At 40.0% G+C, this 17,001-nt stretch overlaps 2 protein-coding genes across 4 annotated transcripts in view; one reads left to right on the top strand and one right to left on the bottom strand.

The window, feature by feature from the left end:
• The window catches only part of pikfyve (phosphoinositide kinase, FYVE finger containing), a 34,268-nt gene extending 27,932 nt beyond the window's left edge, over positions 1-6,336 (bottom strand). For both annotated transcript variants that reach the window (XM_084362105.1, XM_084362106.1), the window contains exons 1-2: positions 6,227-6,336; positions 3,408-3,604 (exon numbers count right to left, since the gene is read on the bottom strand). In XM_084362105.1, the coding sequence (XP_084218231.1) occupies positions 3,408-3,591 (184 nt within the window). In that variant the 5' untranslated portion in view covers positions 3,592-3,604; positions 6,227-6,336. The remainder of the gene's footprint in view (positions 1-3,407; positions 3,605-6,226) is intronic.
• Positions 6,337-7,902: 1,566 nt separating this feature from the next.
• On the top strand, positions 7,903-16,984 carry sgo2 (shugoshin 2). 2 transcript variants are annotated; one of them, XM_084361424.1, is made up of 9 exons: positions 7,903-8,055; positions 8,522-8,651; positions 8,827-8,999; positions 9,149-9,223; positions 11,754-11,827; positions 11,951-12,102; positions 12,216-14,228; positions 15,892-16,000; positions 16,313-16,984. In XM_084361424.1, the coding sequence occupies exons 2-9, from the start codon at positions 8,567-8,569 to the stop codon at positions 16,443-16,445; spliced, it is 2,814 nt and encodes a 937-aa protein (XP_084217550.1). In that variant the 5' UTR covers positions 7,903-8,055; positions 8,522-8,566; the 3' UTR covers positions 16,446-16,984. The 2 variants fall into 2 exon arrangements, with proteins under 2 accessions (XP_084217550.1, XP_084217549.1); XM_084361423.1 differs by having other exon boundaries at positions 15,889-16,000.
• Positions 16,985-17,001: the final 17 nt, after the last annotated feature.

Here is a 17,001-nt window from a genome sequence, read left to right as displayed (position 1 = left end):
CAAGGTGATTCATCTTTTTCTTGGTTCTCCAAATTATATTCCTTTTTGAATCTTGATCGTGAGTCAACCAGCTGAGAACTTTTACCTCCCTACTTGCTACTGCAAAGTTTTAATAGGTTTCTCCAGGACGCAGTACCGGTTTACCCAATATGCACAATACGCACGTTGCGTAGGGCCCCGCAAACTAATAGAGGCCCCGTGAAAAAACCAAAAAAAACCAAAAAAAAAACCGTGACGACGTGACCGTCCGTCGCGCACGTGTCCCAGACTCCCAGCGCATCAGCCTAGCAAGATAGCGTTTAGCACGCCATGATGAAGCGGAGTTATCCCTCGGGGAATGAAAGAAGGAGGAAGAAACAGCATGACAATGAACTGCGGGAACAGCAGTCAGGTAACTCTCCTCTCCGGGTGGGAGAGGGGGAGGGACTAGTCCGTGTTTGACCTACATTAACAGGGCGGTGAGCCCTGGGTGAGCCCCGGTCTCCGTGTGCGTCTTGCTGGCTTCTATAATTTTAGCTGTAGTGTAGTTACAACTGCACTTATACAAAATGTAAAGTAATGGATAAATATTGACTAAGATTGAATTGTGCTTGCTTGGATAGCCCACAGGCAAATATAGATGCAGATATCTTATTGAATAAACACAACTCGTGATATATTATGACAATGGTGCTAAATAAATAATAATTATATAATAAATAATAATATAAATAATTACCTACATTTGAAGTATATGAAAGTAAAACAAGTGCAGCCAATTGGGATGAGTGGAAGCACTGGGTGTTAGGTGCGACTGTTGAAAATTTTTGGAGTTCAGTTAGGAGGGCCCCTTAGCAGAATTTTGCCTAGGGCCCCATGGAGGTCTGAACCGGCTCTGCCAGGACGTTATTGTACCTGGTCTCCTCTCAGCATCTAATCAGCACTTTTCACCTTCAGCTGTCACATCAAAGCAGAGACAGCAAAGAAGCTAAACTTACACACTTCTGTAGTAACGGAGTTCACTCAGGGTCAGGACTGAGTGACAATTCAGTGTCAGTGTTTATCAGCTCTGCATTAATCATATTGTGACAAAAGGCTAATAAGGAGAGATTGTAGTTCATATTTCTCACTTCTAGGGGAATGATAATTTACCTCCTAAATTCATCAATTCAAAATGCATGAAATAGTTGCCTTTTATACAGATTTATCTATAATCAATTCATATAAATACAATACAATTGCTTGTTATGGCTTTCAGATGTGGAGAATTCTTTACATCTTTCTGTTCTGTAAATTAGAAATCAAAAACTAAATTACATTTTGATAAAATAAACTTAATTTTAAACTTGATGAAAGTTTTTTTTTTCTTTGTTCAAACCTTTTCTGTTTCTATCTATTCTAACATAATTAAAATAAAGTGCAACATTCTTCTTGTAATCTCATCTGTATTGTCAGTGTGAGGCCCCTGCTGCCATAGTGAGGGGAGGAGTGCTGTTCAGAGAGCAGGACTTCAGAGGTTGGACTATAAACACGTGAGTCATGTGGCTCACTGGTCCAGGCAGGCCATCTCTATCACATGACGGCACAAGACTGTGGTTAAATTCCCCGACTTCTGTAAACTGCTACAGAACACTGGTCAGGAAAGATGTTAGCATACTGTAATGTTTGATGTGTTTTGGCCTTATACATTTTTTATGTTTTTTTATATAAGTGAGAAGAATAATTTGATGTTATACTAAATAAGGCCTTGACCTTTGTAACAGTTAATAAATCAGTAAGCTGTCTCGTAACAAGATTAACAAATATGGCACTGCACATAACTTCAGTTTATAGGAAGTTCATGGTCACTATTTACTAATCTTCAAACATCAGAATCTAACACCTAAAGGACTTTTTTTGTTTTTTTGTATGTGAAGCTTATGATATATTACCTCCTCTATGTTCATTTTTACCAAATGTAACATGACAACAAAGCACTGTACACGCCTTAAATGTCCGACCCTGGGGGGCAGTTTGTGTATAACTTCTAATAAATGCTACAAAACTTTTTCTTTAGGATTTTAAAATGTTTTTGCTAAAAGTATTAGTTAGCATTGTGTGTGATTCTTAAACTGCATGAATCATATACAGTATGCTGTAAGACAAGGACTACAGTTATGTTTATGCAAAATCCCAACCTCCTTTAAGCACTGAATCAGCCAATAGTAAGCCTCCAAAGGTTATGTTTGATTAAAGGATATGTTCACATTTCTTGTCTTGTTGGTTTTCGGTGGCTGTAATTATTCCTCCTGTCCACACCGACTGAATAAAGATCCCTTCCAAAAGCAAGTTCAATGCAAGTGATGGGGGACAAATCTCTAGTCCTTGTTGTGTACCAAAATACATTCTAAGTTCAGCTGAAGTGTATGTGAAGATGGATGTGTTTTGTGTGCCCCTCAAAACAAATATGTTAATTATGCCCTCGTTTTAGGAACCAGAACCAGTGGAAACTAGGAACTAAGAAATTCAGTGCAGTAAAGTTTTTTTTTTTTTTTTAATTTGATAGGACAAAGGTGAGAGGGAAGGGATGACATGCAGCAAAGGGCCATGGGTTGAAATTGAACTCTAGGCTACTGTGGCGAGGAGTGTTGCTTACCTACAAGCCCTCACTCTTGACCACAAAGGTTTCACTTTTGGACCATCGATAAATTACTGTTTGAATGACATCGTGCTGTGTTACCCTTTTCAGTGTAAACTAAAAAGGCACTCAGTAGTGCATACCGCTACCAAGGCCCAACAGTCCCCTTTTGTCTCAGTCATAGATATTAGCCACCTAAATACACAAGATCTTTTTCATCAAGATCCATCCCTTCACATCTCCTCCACACTTACCCCAAGAAAATAATGAAAAATGTCAAAAACGCCCTATCACACAATGTTAAAGAAAGTAAGAAAACATTCCTGGATCCATCCCTTTATCCGGATCCATACATTAGATAATGGGGTCTATTCTGGGCCGAGACCCATCCTCCATCAAAGCTTGTGGAAATACGTTAGGTAGGTTTTGTGTAATCCTGCTGACAAACCAACCAACCAACCAACCAACCAACCAAACAACAACAAACAGACATGGTTGAAGACGCACCCTCCTTGGCAGAGGTAATTATGATCAAGAGTTAGCTGTAGCCCACAGCTAACTCACTAACTCCATGGCAACATAAAACTTTGTGTTTACACCCAGCAAAGCTTCCACTGCTAGAAACTGCTTGTCTGACGGGGTCCCAACAGTGTCAGACTTGGAAGATCCCTTAACTAAACAGTACACCAGCAACACATCACCTTCACACAGATAGAACAAAAGTGACAATAAGGGACTTAAGCAAAACAAAAGATTGGTATTTAGTGTTTAATAATACGACTACATCTACATGCTTGTGTGGGTTCCTGACCTTTGTTGTTGAAACGAAACAGGCTGACAAACGAGCTGTATGCGGAGCGGAGCGGAGGCTCGTCCTGCTCCGGTGTCAGTGGTTTGAAGTGGGTCAGGTGGGAGGGGCTGGTGGGCGAGATGACCGGCGGCTCGGCGCTCCAGTCTGTCGAGGATGAAGACGAGGACTTGTCATCAGCAGCCATGTCACTGCTGGTCCTGCGACAGAGGGAAAACATGTCTTAGGAATGTGTAACTGATGAGCCTTCCTTACACGGTGAAAGGACGCTTAATCAATTTGTGGCATCTCTTCACGTAGACTCACATCAGTCAGTGGTCAGGTCCTGGAACAGATGAAGAGGTCTGCGATAAATCAGTTATGGCACCGTGAACAACTACAGCGCTTTCATACACTGAATTTAATACCATCATCATGAAGTTTCTTTCATCTCCCCTGCTTTTATACATAGGAACTACCAACGTCATGCTAGGTTGCCGCAGTTGTTTGTTTCTAGCAACTGGCATCTAATTTCCTGCTGTTGATAATCTTGCACTTTAAAAATAAAGACAATCCGAAAACTAGAACTACATACATTCACATTTATCAAATCGACATTGTCAAAGAATACTGACCAAAGCACTCTGCTGATCTGACTGTATGTTAAATTTGGGCTCAATCTAACCAAACTCTTACTCACCATTCTATTATTGCTGCTAGTGTGTTATTAGAGTTATATTTTGGAGATATGATTCACATCTCGATTTTTTAAAATCTTCTCAAAAGCACTTCATGAATGTTTAATGGGCACTATGTAGTTTTAGAGAAGAAATTCAAACTCAGAATTTAGATTTTCACATTATTAATGAGGTAACAAAATAAACTCCATAATTCCACTTCAATAAGTGAATAAACAAGAAGTTCTCAGAGGTAAATAAGGTCCCTGAACACTATTTGAAGCTAGAAAGGTGGCAGGGTCCGCCACATATAAACAAAGTGTTTAACAGTATAAATTGTGTTGTCCTTTAATGTCAGTTTGTTTATTCAGATCATTCAGTCATGAAAACAAGTTGGACCAAGTTTGTTTATTTAGTTTGTTAAGGAATTTTTAAAAAATCCTCCCACAAAACTACATAGTGCACCTTTAAGACTGGGCAACAAAATCATATATCTCAATATTTCTAACCAAATACCTCAATATTGTGACAATACTGTAGGGTTGACTACTACTACTACTACTTTGACAGAATATTCACACAATGAGATTCGTGATAAATATTCATCAGTGATAGGGATATAATTGCTAAGTAGGTAAAGGCAAATATTAGAACAAGTACAACAGTCTGGTAAGTTCAGAAAAAGACATCACTTCACTGTAATGGAGCCTTCAGAACCCGGAAAAGACAACACTTACACAACATCGCCATATAACAATATCCAAAATCTAAGACCATAATTTAGTCTCATGTCACGATATCCATATTAAAGCAATATACTGCCCAGCCCAAATTGCTGCCATTAAAACTGTGTCTACAAAACTGCACACAGGAAGTCCCTACAGCCAATGTGCCAATGTGAAAATCCACGAGAAGTGGTTGAAAAATCTGTTGCAAAGCACGAGAATGACCACACAGGAAATGCAGGTGCTGTAAGCTTAATCACTAAACAGCAGACTGATTTACCAGAGCCACGGTTCATTTAACTTTGTAAGCTCACTGAGGATTGTATGTTAGTTATCACACAGCACTGAACAGTAATAACATTATGATAAAAAAAACAAAGTTCACTGCAGCATGTTACATAACCTTATATGTTTCAAATTACAGCTTTTCTAAAACAGTATCATAACCAATGGATGACTTTACAAGAGATCTGTCGGATTCTGGTTCTTATTATCAGAAAGGATAATATTCTGAATTTCTGTTTTCCCCAATAAGGAAACTGGTTTTAGTCAGCCAGCAGCCAACATGACGTGTTTTTAATCCACACAGCACTGCTACACGATACAAATAACCATATGACACCGGACCTATCACAGGACTGTCCGACAGACCAGTTGGGGGATAACGCTACACAGCCGATACTCTAAGATACAGTTCTGCTTCATTTACAAACTGTGTACAAAACAAGGATACCCCTTCACATCTCCTCAACACTTACCCTTTGATGAAGGCTACAGACTTCGAGTTCGCAATGCATGTCATTTTCGATCATGTGTGGAGGAAATAGCAGAAGTAGCAGCATCAAAATTCTCCACCCCGTCATGTGATCATAACAGGCCGTAGCATGACTGCTGTGTCCTGACCATTTGACAGCTAAGGACTATGCACTCCACATTGTTACATAGCTGATGTACACAGCATATATCATGTTTACTATTACATGGATGCGTTGATAGCCTACAGACAGATAACCCCATACAGTTTCAATAGTTCAACCAGTGGATGTGCCTAACTTGGCAAGCAAGTGGCTTGTGAGCTAGCTATCATCTGTAGGGAGTTCAACTAGCTAGATCATTTAATTGCACTTTTTATAATTAAATGTATAACGTTCCGTCATTTATTTGCTATACAATGATGAGCATATTATCAAATTAGTTCAGCTTTTGATATATAGCTTAAATGTTTTATTAGAAGCAACTACTTGTAACACAAAATAACCAACATAGGGTTAGCCAACTAGCTTAGCGACATGTACAGTAGAACAGCTGTATTTAGCCGAGCTATCTAGCTAACGTTAGCCTCCTATGCTAACTAGCCGGAAGGCTGCAACACCCTTATTCCTCGAGCAGTTGAGTCGTGAAATGTGACTAAACTGCCATGACAGCAAAAAATGTGAATTACCCGTTCAGTATATGAATCTGACATCAATGTATGAAGCACTCCGACTTCGAAGTCATCTGTAAAACAGCAGAATAAAGCCGACTCCCGTACACAAGCAGCCCTGACGAATCGAAACCTGCACTGAATCCAACCCAACTGTTGTGATCAGGAGAGCAGGCAGCAAAGCTCACACTCAGAAATATCGATTGAATGATTCTGTTCTCAACATAGGATGCCTTTATAATGGTGCTCACTACTTATCGGTCATTTAAAAACGTCGTTCATTATGGATTTCAAACACATACATTTACAAGATACTGCTGGCAAGGTCATGGCATGGTCCAACAGGAGACCACTGTTTATGTTGTGATAGGGCCTCACACTTCACTGCAGCTCTGCGGCCTTTATGGAGCCATAAGCATCGGATTCTTCAGTAAATGCCAAGAATTTGACATACTTCTTAACCATGTTTACTAGGGGAAAACCTGATATTGCTGGGTGAACAGGGAAATATCTCAGAGCACGTCACAGGCTCAGGGAGAAACAGTGAAACAGCAAAACCTATGTAACTGTGCAGAGCTCCTTAAAAATCTGACTCCTCTTTTTGATTCCTCTTCTCATATGTATACATACACATATGTATGAGGAGGAATCAAAAGGAGGAGTTAGATTTATATATATATATATATATATATATATATATATATATATATATATATATAGATATAGATAGATAGATAGATAGATACTTCAAGTAGAAAAATAGAGATAGACATTCAGCATGAGGACAAACCTTAAAAGCAGCAATGACCAACAACATGCTTTTTTTTAAAGATTGAATGGATATGCAAGTGCCTGGTTATGTTTTGAGTGTGTTCAGCTCCAGGTTGTTCTGACTGCACCAGAGGGACAGATGTTCTCCCTGCCAAGAATAACAGTTCAAAAATAACAAAAAATAAATAAAAAGAGTAGCGGAAAGACAGAAACAATATATATTTACAGACAATGAAAAGGGTCAAGCAGAAGAAATTGTCAAACACTTGATGACTTTGTTTACGTATTCAAAAAGGAGTGAGAAGAAGTATAAACCTATTCAATCCCACCTCTTCTCCATAAGTCATTGAATGATAATTAACCATAAATTCATTACTGATATACTGTCCTTAGCAAAAATATAAATTCATTATTTACACATTATTAAGAAAACACATTTATCCTAATCATATTGACCAGTTATCTTTTTGTATGTGGGTACATTATTATATATAACATACAGTACATATACGTAATATAATATACTATATATATATAATATGCAATATCTCATTATGCCTGTAAAATACAAGTAATGCTATACAATATGATGATTACATCTTATTTTTTTACACATAGAATACAATAGATACAATAGATTAGGAAAAAAAGAATAGATATTGAGTAACCAAATAAATAAATAAACAGTAAATAAACAGTAACCCTGTAAACACCTAGTGATTGTCAGACCCCCTCTATATTAAAAGTGTTCCATAGTTTCTCTCATCTCACTGATATACCAGAACCTTTTCTGGTCGCACCAACACTATCATTTTTGCTTGGTGGATCCGCCCCAGTAGGAGGCGGTATGCAGCTGTGTGAACGTCTTGTTGCAACCCGTCATAAAAGCAAAAGGAGAAGAAGAAGAAGGAGGACCCGCCCTCGAGGACTCTACGACATCACGGCGCACTTTTTGTTTATGTTTGAAACGGAATCAACGGCGTGATGAGCCTTCTTTGACCAAATTCACGGACGATATCAAGAATATCATTTTTGCGAGAGAGAGAAAGTGTACCGCTGATTAAAGGTTGTTAGAGGTAAGTTTGTCCAAATTCCCAGAGAAACGTGCTAGTGCTCCCAGTTCCACCGGTTGGAACAGCGGATACACCACTCACCAACTTAACGTTAGTCAACGCTAACGTCGGCTAACTAACGTTTGGACGACAAGGTACAGCAACTAGAAGATGAAAAATAGTTTCCCGAGTTTGTCAGCTGAAAGTGCAAAACTGTAGCGGCTAGCTTTATTTGTACCTAAACTTAAAGCCTGTCGGTCTGTCATTCATAGTCCCAGATTAGTAATGTTAATTTACGCAGTATGTGTATTAACGCTAGCGAGTTACATTAATGTAGGCGACTCAGTCCAACTGACACACACACACACACACACACACACACACACACACACACACACACATACATCGAAACCAACACTGGCCATCTCTGTTACATGCTGCTGGGTGTGTCATGTTTGTACAAAATCTTAACACGTTCATTTTCTTTCAGGTTATCGATCTCGTCTCTCACGCAGTCCTTCGTGTCTATCTGACCATGTTGCCTGTGAGGATCATAAAACCTGTAAAGGCTTCCAAGCAGACTACAGCTGCAGCATCCAAGATCAAAAATAAGATTCTCAGTGAGTCTGTAATTAATCTGAACAAATTTACACACCAGTTCTTTGTGCCTTACATTGTACAACTGCATTATACTATACGCTTTGTTGTTCTTAGACATGTCCCGATGGAAGAGAAAATATTAAGTTATTCTCCCACCAAACTTAATACTGTGATGCTTCTTCACATCTGTACCAGACACCTCCTTCTTCAAGGTCTCTTTGAAGACCAACAACAAGGCCTTAGCTCTGGCTTTGCAAGCCCAGAAGGAGAGGAGCTCGCAGCTGGAGAAGGAGATTGTCTACCTTCAGAAACAAGTAGAGGCTCTATGCTTCGAGCTGGCCACCAAGAAATACAAGCACAGGAAACTGGTAAGTTTGTTGTTTGCTTAGATTTATTTAGAGTTACAGTAGTTAGGCAACCTGACCACACGTATTTGATGTACTGCACTGACTATCTGAGAAATGTTCTGTTTGATTTGACGATGCATTGACTGTAGTTAATCTTTTTTCTCAACCAGCTCCTCATCTTACAAAACCTTCATAGCAACACTGTGCAGCACTTGGACATGGTGGTTGACCTATTCTCTGACAGTGTAAGGATCTTTCACTAACTAATTATTTACAATTTCTCTTTCGCAAGACAATCGTTGATTATATATGTTTTACAACATTTGCTGAAATATTGAGAATCCCATATGTTTGTCTCAATGAGAGATTAGAACTGTGAACCATAACTGTTTGAGAATTTTGACAAAAAAGTACTATAAACTCTTGACTATCCCTCCTGCGATGTCTCAGGTTGTGAGTGTCTATCAAACGTTTTATTTTAACAGGTTTAACATTGTTGCAAGATCTCGTGTCCAAGAGAAACCTCACTACAGCGGTTGAAATGATTACAGACACAATAAACACAGCCATTTAAGAACAATCATAGGCACCCTTTAAAAAGGTCCAAAATTAAAAGTTCATATTAATTCAGTGGGATGGGACTTTTAAGTCCTTTGTAATTCATTGTCTTTATTTGATGCAGCTGCTTGAAACCAGTCTGCCCATGTACATTATTTACTAATGAGAGACACAAGTCTTGTACTGTGAGGCCATACCCAGGATGTGCTTCTGTCATCTGACTTCACTAACCCCAACAATCGCAATCACGCTAAGCAGTCACACAAAGGTGGTTATCAACGCGATACGTCAACCCAGGTTTTCCACATCTAGCCATCAGCGCGTCACACAGATGGGGAGGCTGTTTGCAGCATCTGACCAATCAAAAACATGGACAAGTCTACCTGAGGTAGTAGAGCAGGTCACCAGTCTGTAGTTGTTGTTGTTTTAAAGTAGAGAAAAGAAGTGACGTACTGAGGCGGCTTCAGCAGGAGACCTTTTATAAACAAAAAGGCTTGTGTGTAGTTCTCTGCTTGTTGCTAGCAATGACCAGCTTACTTTTTCATATGTTATACATTGATGAGTACAATATTTATCACCTGAAACAAAACAGGGCAGTGAGAACAGGATCTTTGTAGTCAAGCACAGACATGAAAGTCATTTTGACAATCAGGGGTAGACAATAAGGGAACTTTTGAAGATCACTGGCCCCACCATTGTAACCACTGGCCCAGGAATCGATCCCCATAATAACGAAAAAGAACAATTTGATTTAATAACATTTATTTTAATACTGCAGTACTGAGGTCAAAAAGTGCAAATACATAAATCAAAAGTGCAAACAGTGCTGCATTACTCAAGCACAATCAGTTCTTCCTCCATCTTCTCCTCAGTTGGTTGATTTTTGCGCCCCCCTCCATGTTACAGACACATGCTAAAAAAATAAGATAAGATTTACAGCCTCACCCCACATCATGTTCTCTAATGCAGACATCAAGTTTAAATATTTGACCAACAGTGTTTTACAGGAGGGTGATCTGAACAGCTGTTCTATTCACACTTAAAATGTTTTTTGTCTTTTCAATGTAATTTTCAATCTATGAAATCAATCTGTGCCTTTTTTTGCCAAGCTTCTCTCAAGTTTTACTCTTTCAAATAATCAACCATCTACAGGACTTTTCAGTCTGCTATTTTTCTACTTCTTCTTCTCATCATCATTATCATTAATTATTATTATTAATAATATTGTTTAAAGTGAGCCTCTTATCGTTCAACAGAAAAATACATCATACAAACAGCAACTTTTGCAGCCTTGTCAGTCTGATAGCGAGTTATCACCTTTCTGTCATCACTAACATACTGTTAATAATCAAAGAAGCTCTGAGGCTTTGTTCTATATGTAATAATACAAGATTTAAGCATTGAGCTACAATCAGGCTACATTCATGATTCTGTACAGTCAAACTAACCAAAAACTTCTTATTGATCATCATTATAAAGTTTCAGGGCGTTCCTGTAACCATGGTAACTCACGGTGCCAGAGGGGAGGGAGAGACGCTGAATGAAGCCGTTTACACAGATACACTGCAGACAAAGTCCAGACTATAGTTGTTATTTCACACATGTAGCACACAACAGGAAACTCTCCATGTCAGAAGAGTTCTCACGTGCTGACTAAACTCAACTGATAACGTAGCAGGGCGACGAGTCCTTGCTAGCTAAGCAGCTAAACATTAGCGCTGCTCCGTGTTGAGATCCCGCCCTGTGTGGGTCACTACACTGTCATTGGTCAGGCGCGCACGCGCTGTTAACGATACCATTGGCTGTAGAGTGTGACAATCTGTCAATAAAAATCAGCCAACAGTTCTCCTCCGATCTACATTGATCTCACAAGTCGCCTCTGTTAAGTTTGAATGACGGAAATCCGTCGTAGCGACAGAGAACTTTAATCCATGCTGGCCCCACCGGTTTTGAAAGTACGTCCGGGCCACCGGGCCATTTATATTGTCGACCCCTGACAATGGTTTGCCTGCCCTCAAGAGAGAATCACGCTCTATTCTGATATAAGAAACCAATATTTATCTTTAGTTTCTGTGTTCCACACTGAGTTTAAAAGTCAGACTAATATCTAACCAAATTCACAGATAGAAGAGTGAACGATGGCAGTTGATAATGCTTAGCAATATGAAGTTATACTAGACATAATTTGTGATTGCAACTTTTTTTTATCCCCCACAGGATCTTCCGAAACTATGCGAGGTAGACAAGGCCGTATCTGGTGACATCAACAAAGAAAATATTGTAGCGGGAATGTGAGCATACACTGTATTCAGATTGATCTTTGAACTGAGAATGATTGTTTGGTTTAGGCAGCGGTGAATGACATCTGCTCCTTCTCTCTGTCTTGCCTTTTCCCTATCCCCTCCCATTGTTAGGCTTCCAGATGAGTTACCTCCTCAGCCAGACAGTTCAGGGGCTTTGTTGTGTCCCCTCCAAAAAGTAACAGCAGACTTGCCTGAAGGAAACATCTCTGCAAATGTCTTCAATACCCAGAACAGACCCAGAAACTCCACTGATACTTGGAATGGTAGAGAGCTTTAGAAGTGGTGTTGTTAATCATCATTATTTGCTGTTAACTGCCCTGAGATACTGATGTACAGTTCCCTGGAAATAATCATTTGTTTTGTTTTTCTTCCACAGGAAACAGAGATGCTGAGGCAAGGCGTTTAAGTCACTGTATACAATCTCTCCAGTCAGGAACATCCCGTCGGTCCAGCAGCCTTAGGAATGAAGTAGAGAGGATGTCAGTGATATTCCCTGGGTTTGATATGAAGCCAGTCTTTTGTCTCCAGAGCAGTCAGACCCCCTCAGTTGAAAGCACATGTGAGAACCCCAGGCCATCTCTGTCTAATGAGGCTCACTCTCCATGTAGCTCAGTTTTGGAAACTGAGCCAGAATGTGGTAACAAGCGAGAGAAGACTTTACTTCTGAATACAACAATGGAGATGACTCTACCAAATGCTACTGAAATAGTCACTGTGGAAACCAAGGCCAAAAAAACAGGCCACTCTGCCAAGCGAAAAGGTCAGAAGAATAAGGATCAAGCACGTGGGTCAAGTGAGGCTGAAAATCCTCAAGTGAACTCTGCAGATTCTAGGTTGAGCGATGTTCAGATTGCTCCTACTGGCACTTTGTTGCAGACAGATGACCATGCATTAGAGGATATTAGAGACCAAGAGGTTATTGAGCTTCAGTCACCCAAAACACAGTGTAGGAGTGTCATTACCTCTCGCATTCCCAAATTGAAGTCTGAAGCAGGCAATCATCAGAAAAGGAAAAAGGACAAATTCAAATCCTGTGATCCAACCACATCAAAAACAGATTCCTGTGACATTGTCTCACCAGAAAAGGACGATTATTTCAAGGATCCTCAAAATCATTTCTCAAAAGCCGGTGACAGTGTAAAATTGCTGCTAGAAAAAGATACTGCAGAAGAAGCAAGGTCCAAAATCACCTGCAGGAGGTCCAGGACTAAAGGAAGGAGGGTGTCCTCAGTTACCAGGAAAACGTCTGACTTTTTGCCTTTACCACTGCATGAAAGTGAGAGCAGTCAGTCCCAATTGGAACAGGTCTGCAATGAAGTGGAAGAAGAAGATATGGACACAAAACCACAGAGAAAAATGAAGACTGCAGCTATTTCTGGGGGGAGTCAGAAATCAAAATGCAGAGGGACGTTTGTTATCTCAGTGACCAGCAATGGCACCTCATCAAACAGTGCATCACCAGAAGTGGGTGCCATTGAGCACGACTTGGTGCCTTCTACAGGACCCTCCAACTGTGAGGCAGGAGAACTGTCAACAGTAATGGACGCAGGTGTCATTCGGCAACATTCAGAATCAAATCCTCACAGTAATGGACTCTATGTTGAGGAAACACAGAGCTCTGGTAAGCGTTCTTGGCTGGCCACTCAGGATTTAGGAACCCCTCAAGGCAATTTGGGTAGCATCAATAATGATGATGTACCGCTGGACCAAGGCTGTACTTCAGGACCAGAGTTTCAGAAACCAAAAAAAGCCAGGAGAGAGGAAAGGATTCAATCCAGTAAGAAGAAACTCATGCAGAGGGAGGAATGTGTTGATCATTTAAAAGACAGGACAAAGAAAGAAAGTAGCCGTAGCAACAAAGGATTTAGATCTGAAGGTGAAGCGTGTAATCTTGGGGACCACATTGGTGTACCTGATGGAAATAAAGCACAATTCGATGATTTTGAAATGGTTCAGTCACGTTCTGACATCAGTGAAAAGGATGACATCTTTGAACATTTATGTGATTCACAACCTTCACAGTCCAAGACTGAGTGGAATCCAAAGTGGTGTAGAAATGCATCCAAGCTGCATACACCTGTAGAAACCAGAAATCCAAGGGACACGTTTGTTGTCTATAGGCGGAAAACTCGAGACAAAGTTTCATTAAACCACACGAGGACATCTGAAGTTTCACATGGCTACAGTCACATGATGGACAGTAGTGATGATGCACTTCATCAGAATCTGGGAGACCTGCTGGCGGATGAGATGCCACCATGGCTGGCCATAGATGTCAGCACTGCTGACACTGAGAATGCCTCATTTCTCGCTACTCCCAGGAGGGAGACCTCGCGCAGGACGGCAGTGATTGAGGAGTCTGCAGCTGTCACATCTGAAGCCTCTCCAGGTGTAGTATCCATAAGTGACTGCCTTCATACACATACAAACTCCTGCAGCAGTAGCTTGTCCTCCAGTGTCACATTTTTTTAAGTTCCTCACTTCAGTGTTGTTAGTCTGTAGTGACTGTGTCATTGTCCTGCAAGATGGCTTGAGTGCTAAAGCTTTTGGACCTCATTTAGGCAAAATCAGGCAATGTGGCAAAAACACCAGTCCTCCTATTCATTTTGAGTGTGGGTGGTGTGTTCAGGCTGTGGTGGTGCAGGTGGTGGTGCAAAAAACGGAGCGACCCAGCAGTGAAAAGTTCAAACAGAATGTGTTTAAACTAAACTTCTAAAATGTAGGGGTGTCACGATTCTCCAAATCCCCGATTCGATTTGATTTTCGATTTTAAGGTCATGATTCGATTCTTGATCTTTTTTTAATTAATTTTTTTATTTTAGCACAGATGGCTATGCCACTTTTAGACTAGTCTAGTCTAGGATAATTGGTTTTATGCCATGATAACTCATTAAATTTTTTAATTCTTATTTCAAAAGATGGTCTCTACATGGTGTCATGAGTGATATAATCACCATTATTTGTTTGCAATGTACCACACTAGGGCTTTATGTAAAATTTAAATAAACATAACATGTACATTTATTAACAATATCAATGTAACAATAACCGGTCAATTGGAAACTAACTGTAAACAAAAGAAGAGAAGTCATAGAGGGCCATTCACTGACACACTTTGTAACTGCAGTCTTCAAAGCAGATGTCATTCAAGTTCACAACAGCTTTTACAATATATAAGTCTATGTAGCGATCCATTTAAGCATTTTTTACTGTCCAATTGAGAGAACTACACCATCTACAATAGATTTGACTATCTGCCCTCGCTCTATCCCACTTGTCCTTTACATTCACACATTCTCTGCAGAGAAACCAAGAGAGACAGAGTGTTCTCTGGTATTACATCCCTCCTGTTAATGCACTGATTGTGATGCAACCTCTTTATTTAATGTATGTATGCAGTAGTTTTGTAAAAGCTTTTAAGTGCACCTTGTTGTTGCATTGTCATTCAGTACCATGTTGGTTTCGATAGACTTTATAAAACAGACTGCCGACAAGGAAAATCAACAGGGAAGACACATACAGGGAGAGGGGGATAGAAATGGGCAAGGAGAGCCAGTGCTTTTTTGTGTCTCATTCAAAGCTTGTCAGATACTGATGCATTGAGTTGGTGGCTTGGGTCGGTCATTCTGTCGGAAACTCTGCTTATAATGGAAGCTTTTCATGTTTTCTTATAAGCGCTGGTCGACATGATTATTTTGGTGTCAGTGTGTAACAGACACTGACATATAGGCCAATAAAGACACATGCACAAACATTCAGAGGTCCGCCCTATTATGTTAGGATGCCTTAAACAACATTGTGCTGCCAATTTGTTTCAGATAGAGAGGAAGACGTAAGGGTTGTTGCTTCTGAGCTGGGAGCTGGAAACAGCGCAATCCAGGCAGAGCAAACTATGATTCTCTCCCAGTGGTGTACTCCCCTGCCACACAACCCTGCGCAAACTGCCACAAAGCCTGATGCTCTGAATTAGGCCTTACTTTCTGAAGTGAGATGATGTGATAAAATAAGGCTTTAAAAGAGACTTAATTCTAATTGAATGTGTGTTACAGCAGGAGTCTTGACATCACTGACCAACACCATTGCAACCCCAGACAGTGAAAACACAGGAAGAACCAGGAGAAGAAAAGGTGTGGTCAGCTATAAAGAGCCAACCCTCAGGAGGTGAGGACATCTTGTCTATTAATGGTCCAGTGTGTAGGATTTAGTGGCATCTAGCGGTGAGATTGCAGACCCTAACCCTTATGAAGACACAACTCTGAAAATAATATGCTTTTCTGCCTCTAAATCCCCCTAAATGCTACACATTTGACCTTTTTTAAAGAAGGATTCCGGTATTTCTAAAAGTGGGCCTTATATTTACATGTTTTAAAATTAACCAGAATTCCTTTTTAACTTTGGCCACAACCCTTTTTCAGTATTGGTTGTATCAGAAAACAGCAGTGGGTAACTAAATTGTATTTTCTTTTGCAACAGCAAAATGAGACGTGGAGATAAATTCACCGACAGCTCGTTTCTGCGCTCTCCAGTGTTTAAGGACGACAAGAAGAAGCGGCAGAAGAAGCATGTAGCCAAACCTGAGTTGGAAAGGTCCATTTTGGTGGACTGATTATTTATTTTATTTTTTTCTTTACCTGCTTTTTTTAATGTGCTGTTAATGTGATTTTTATTATTATTATTATTTTTATGGCTTTACAGTGAAACGTCAAACATGTTTGTTGACAAGCACATTGTGTAAACTAGAGGGAACAAACTGCCCCTGCAGTATGTTCATTTGTTCACATTGCACACATTGAAACCAACCTGAAAGTTCTTATATTGGTAGTTCCACTTATTTCCCAGTAATGTGTGGTTGGTACTGGTCTTAGAGATTGACAGGACGGTCATAAATTATTCAGTCCAGGCTGTTCACCTGAGAAGACTGTTCCATGTTGCTGTGAAAGGTGACCAGATTCAGTGTAGCATGACTGCAGCCAACCATGTTTTTGTATCATCATGTAAACTGAAGGTCTGTAAGCTGTTTTTGCTCTTCAACAATTAACAGTCATATAGATTTGTGTGGTGAGTACAAATGTTTTCATGTTGAATTTGCTTGAGATGTTCCATTGATTGTTTTTTGTTTGCCCATTAAAATGTTATTGCACAGGAGTAATGGATTCACTTTT

This window comes from Pagrus pagrus (assembly GCF_965226575.1).
Source record: "Pagrus pagrus genome assembly, chromosome: 9".
Lineage (NCBI taxonomy): Eukaryota > Metazoa > Chordata > Actinopteri > Spariformes > Sparidae > Pagrus > Pagrus pagrus.
The sequence above is the reverse complement of the archived record's forward strand: the minus strand, read 5'-3'. Positions and strand labels throughout refer to the sequence as shown.

Excerpts from the sequence above, each read along its gene's own strand:
- sgo2 (XM_084361423.1), top strand. The coding sequence starts at position 8,567 with ATGTTGCCTGTGAGGATCATAAAACCTGTAAAGGCTTCCAAGCAGACT. Across the intron at positions 9,224-11,753 it reads TTGACCTATTCTCTGACAGT|GATCTTCCGAAACTATGCGA; the intron begins GTAAGGATCTTT and ends TATCCCCCACAG. Across the intron at positions 11,828-11,950 it reads GAAAATATTGTAGCGGGAAT|GCTTCCAGATGAGTTACCTC; the intron begins GTGAGCATACAC and ends TCCCATTGTTAG.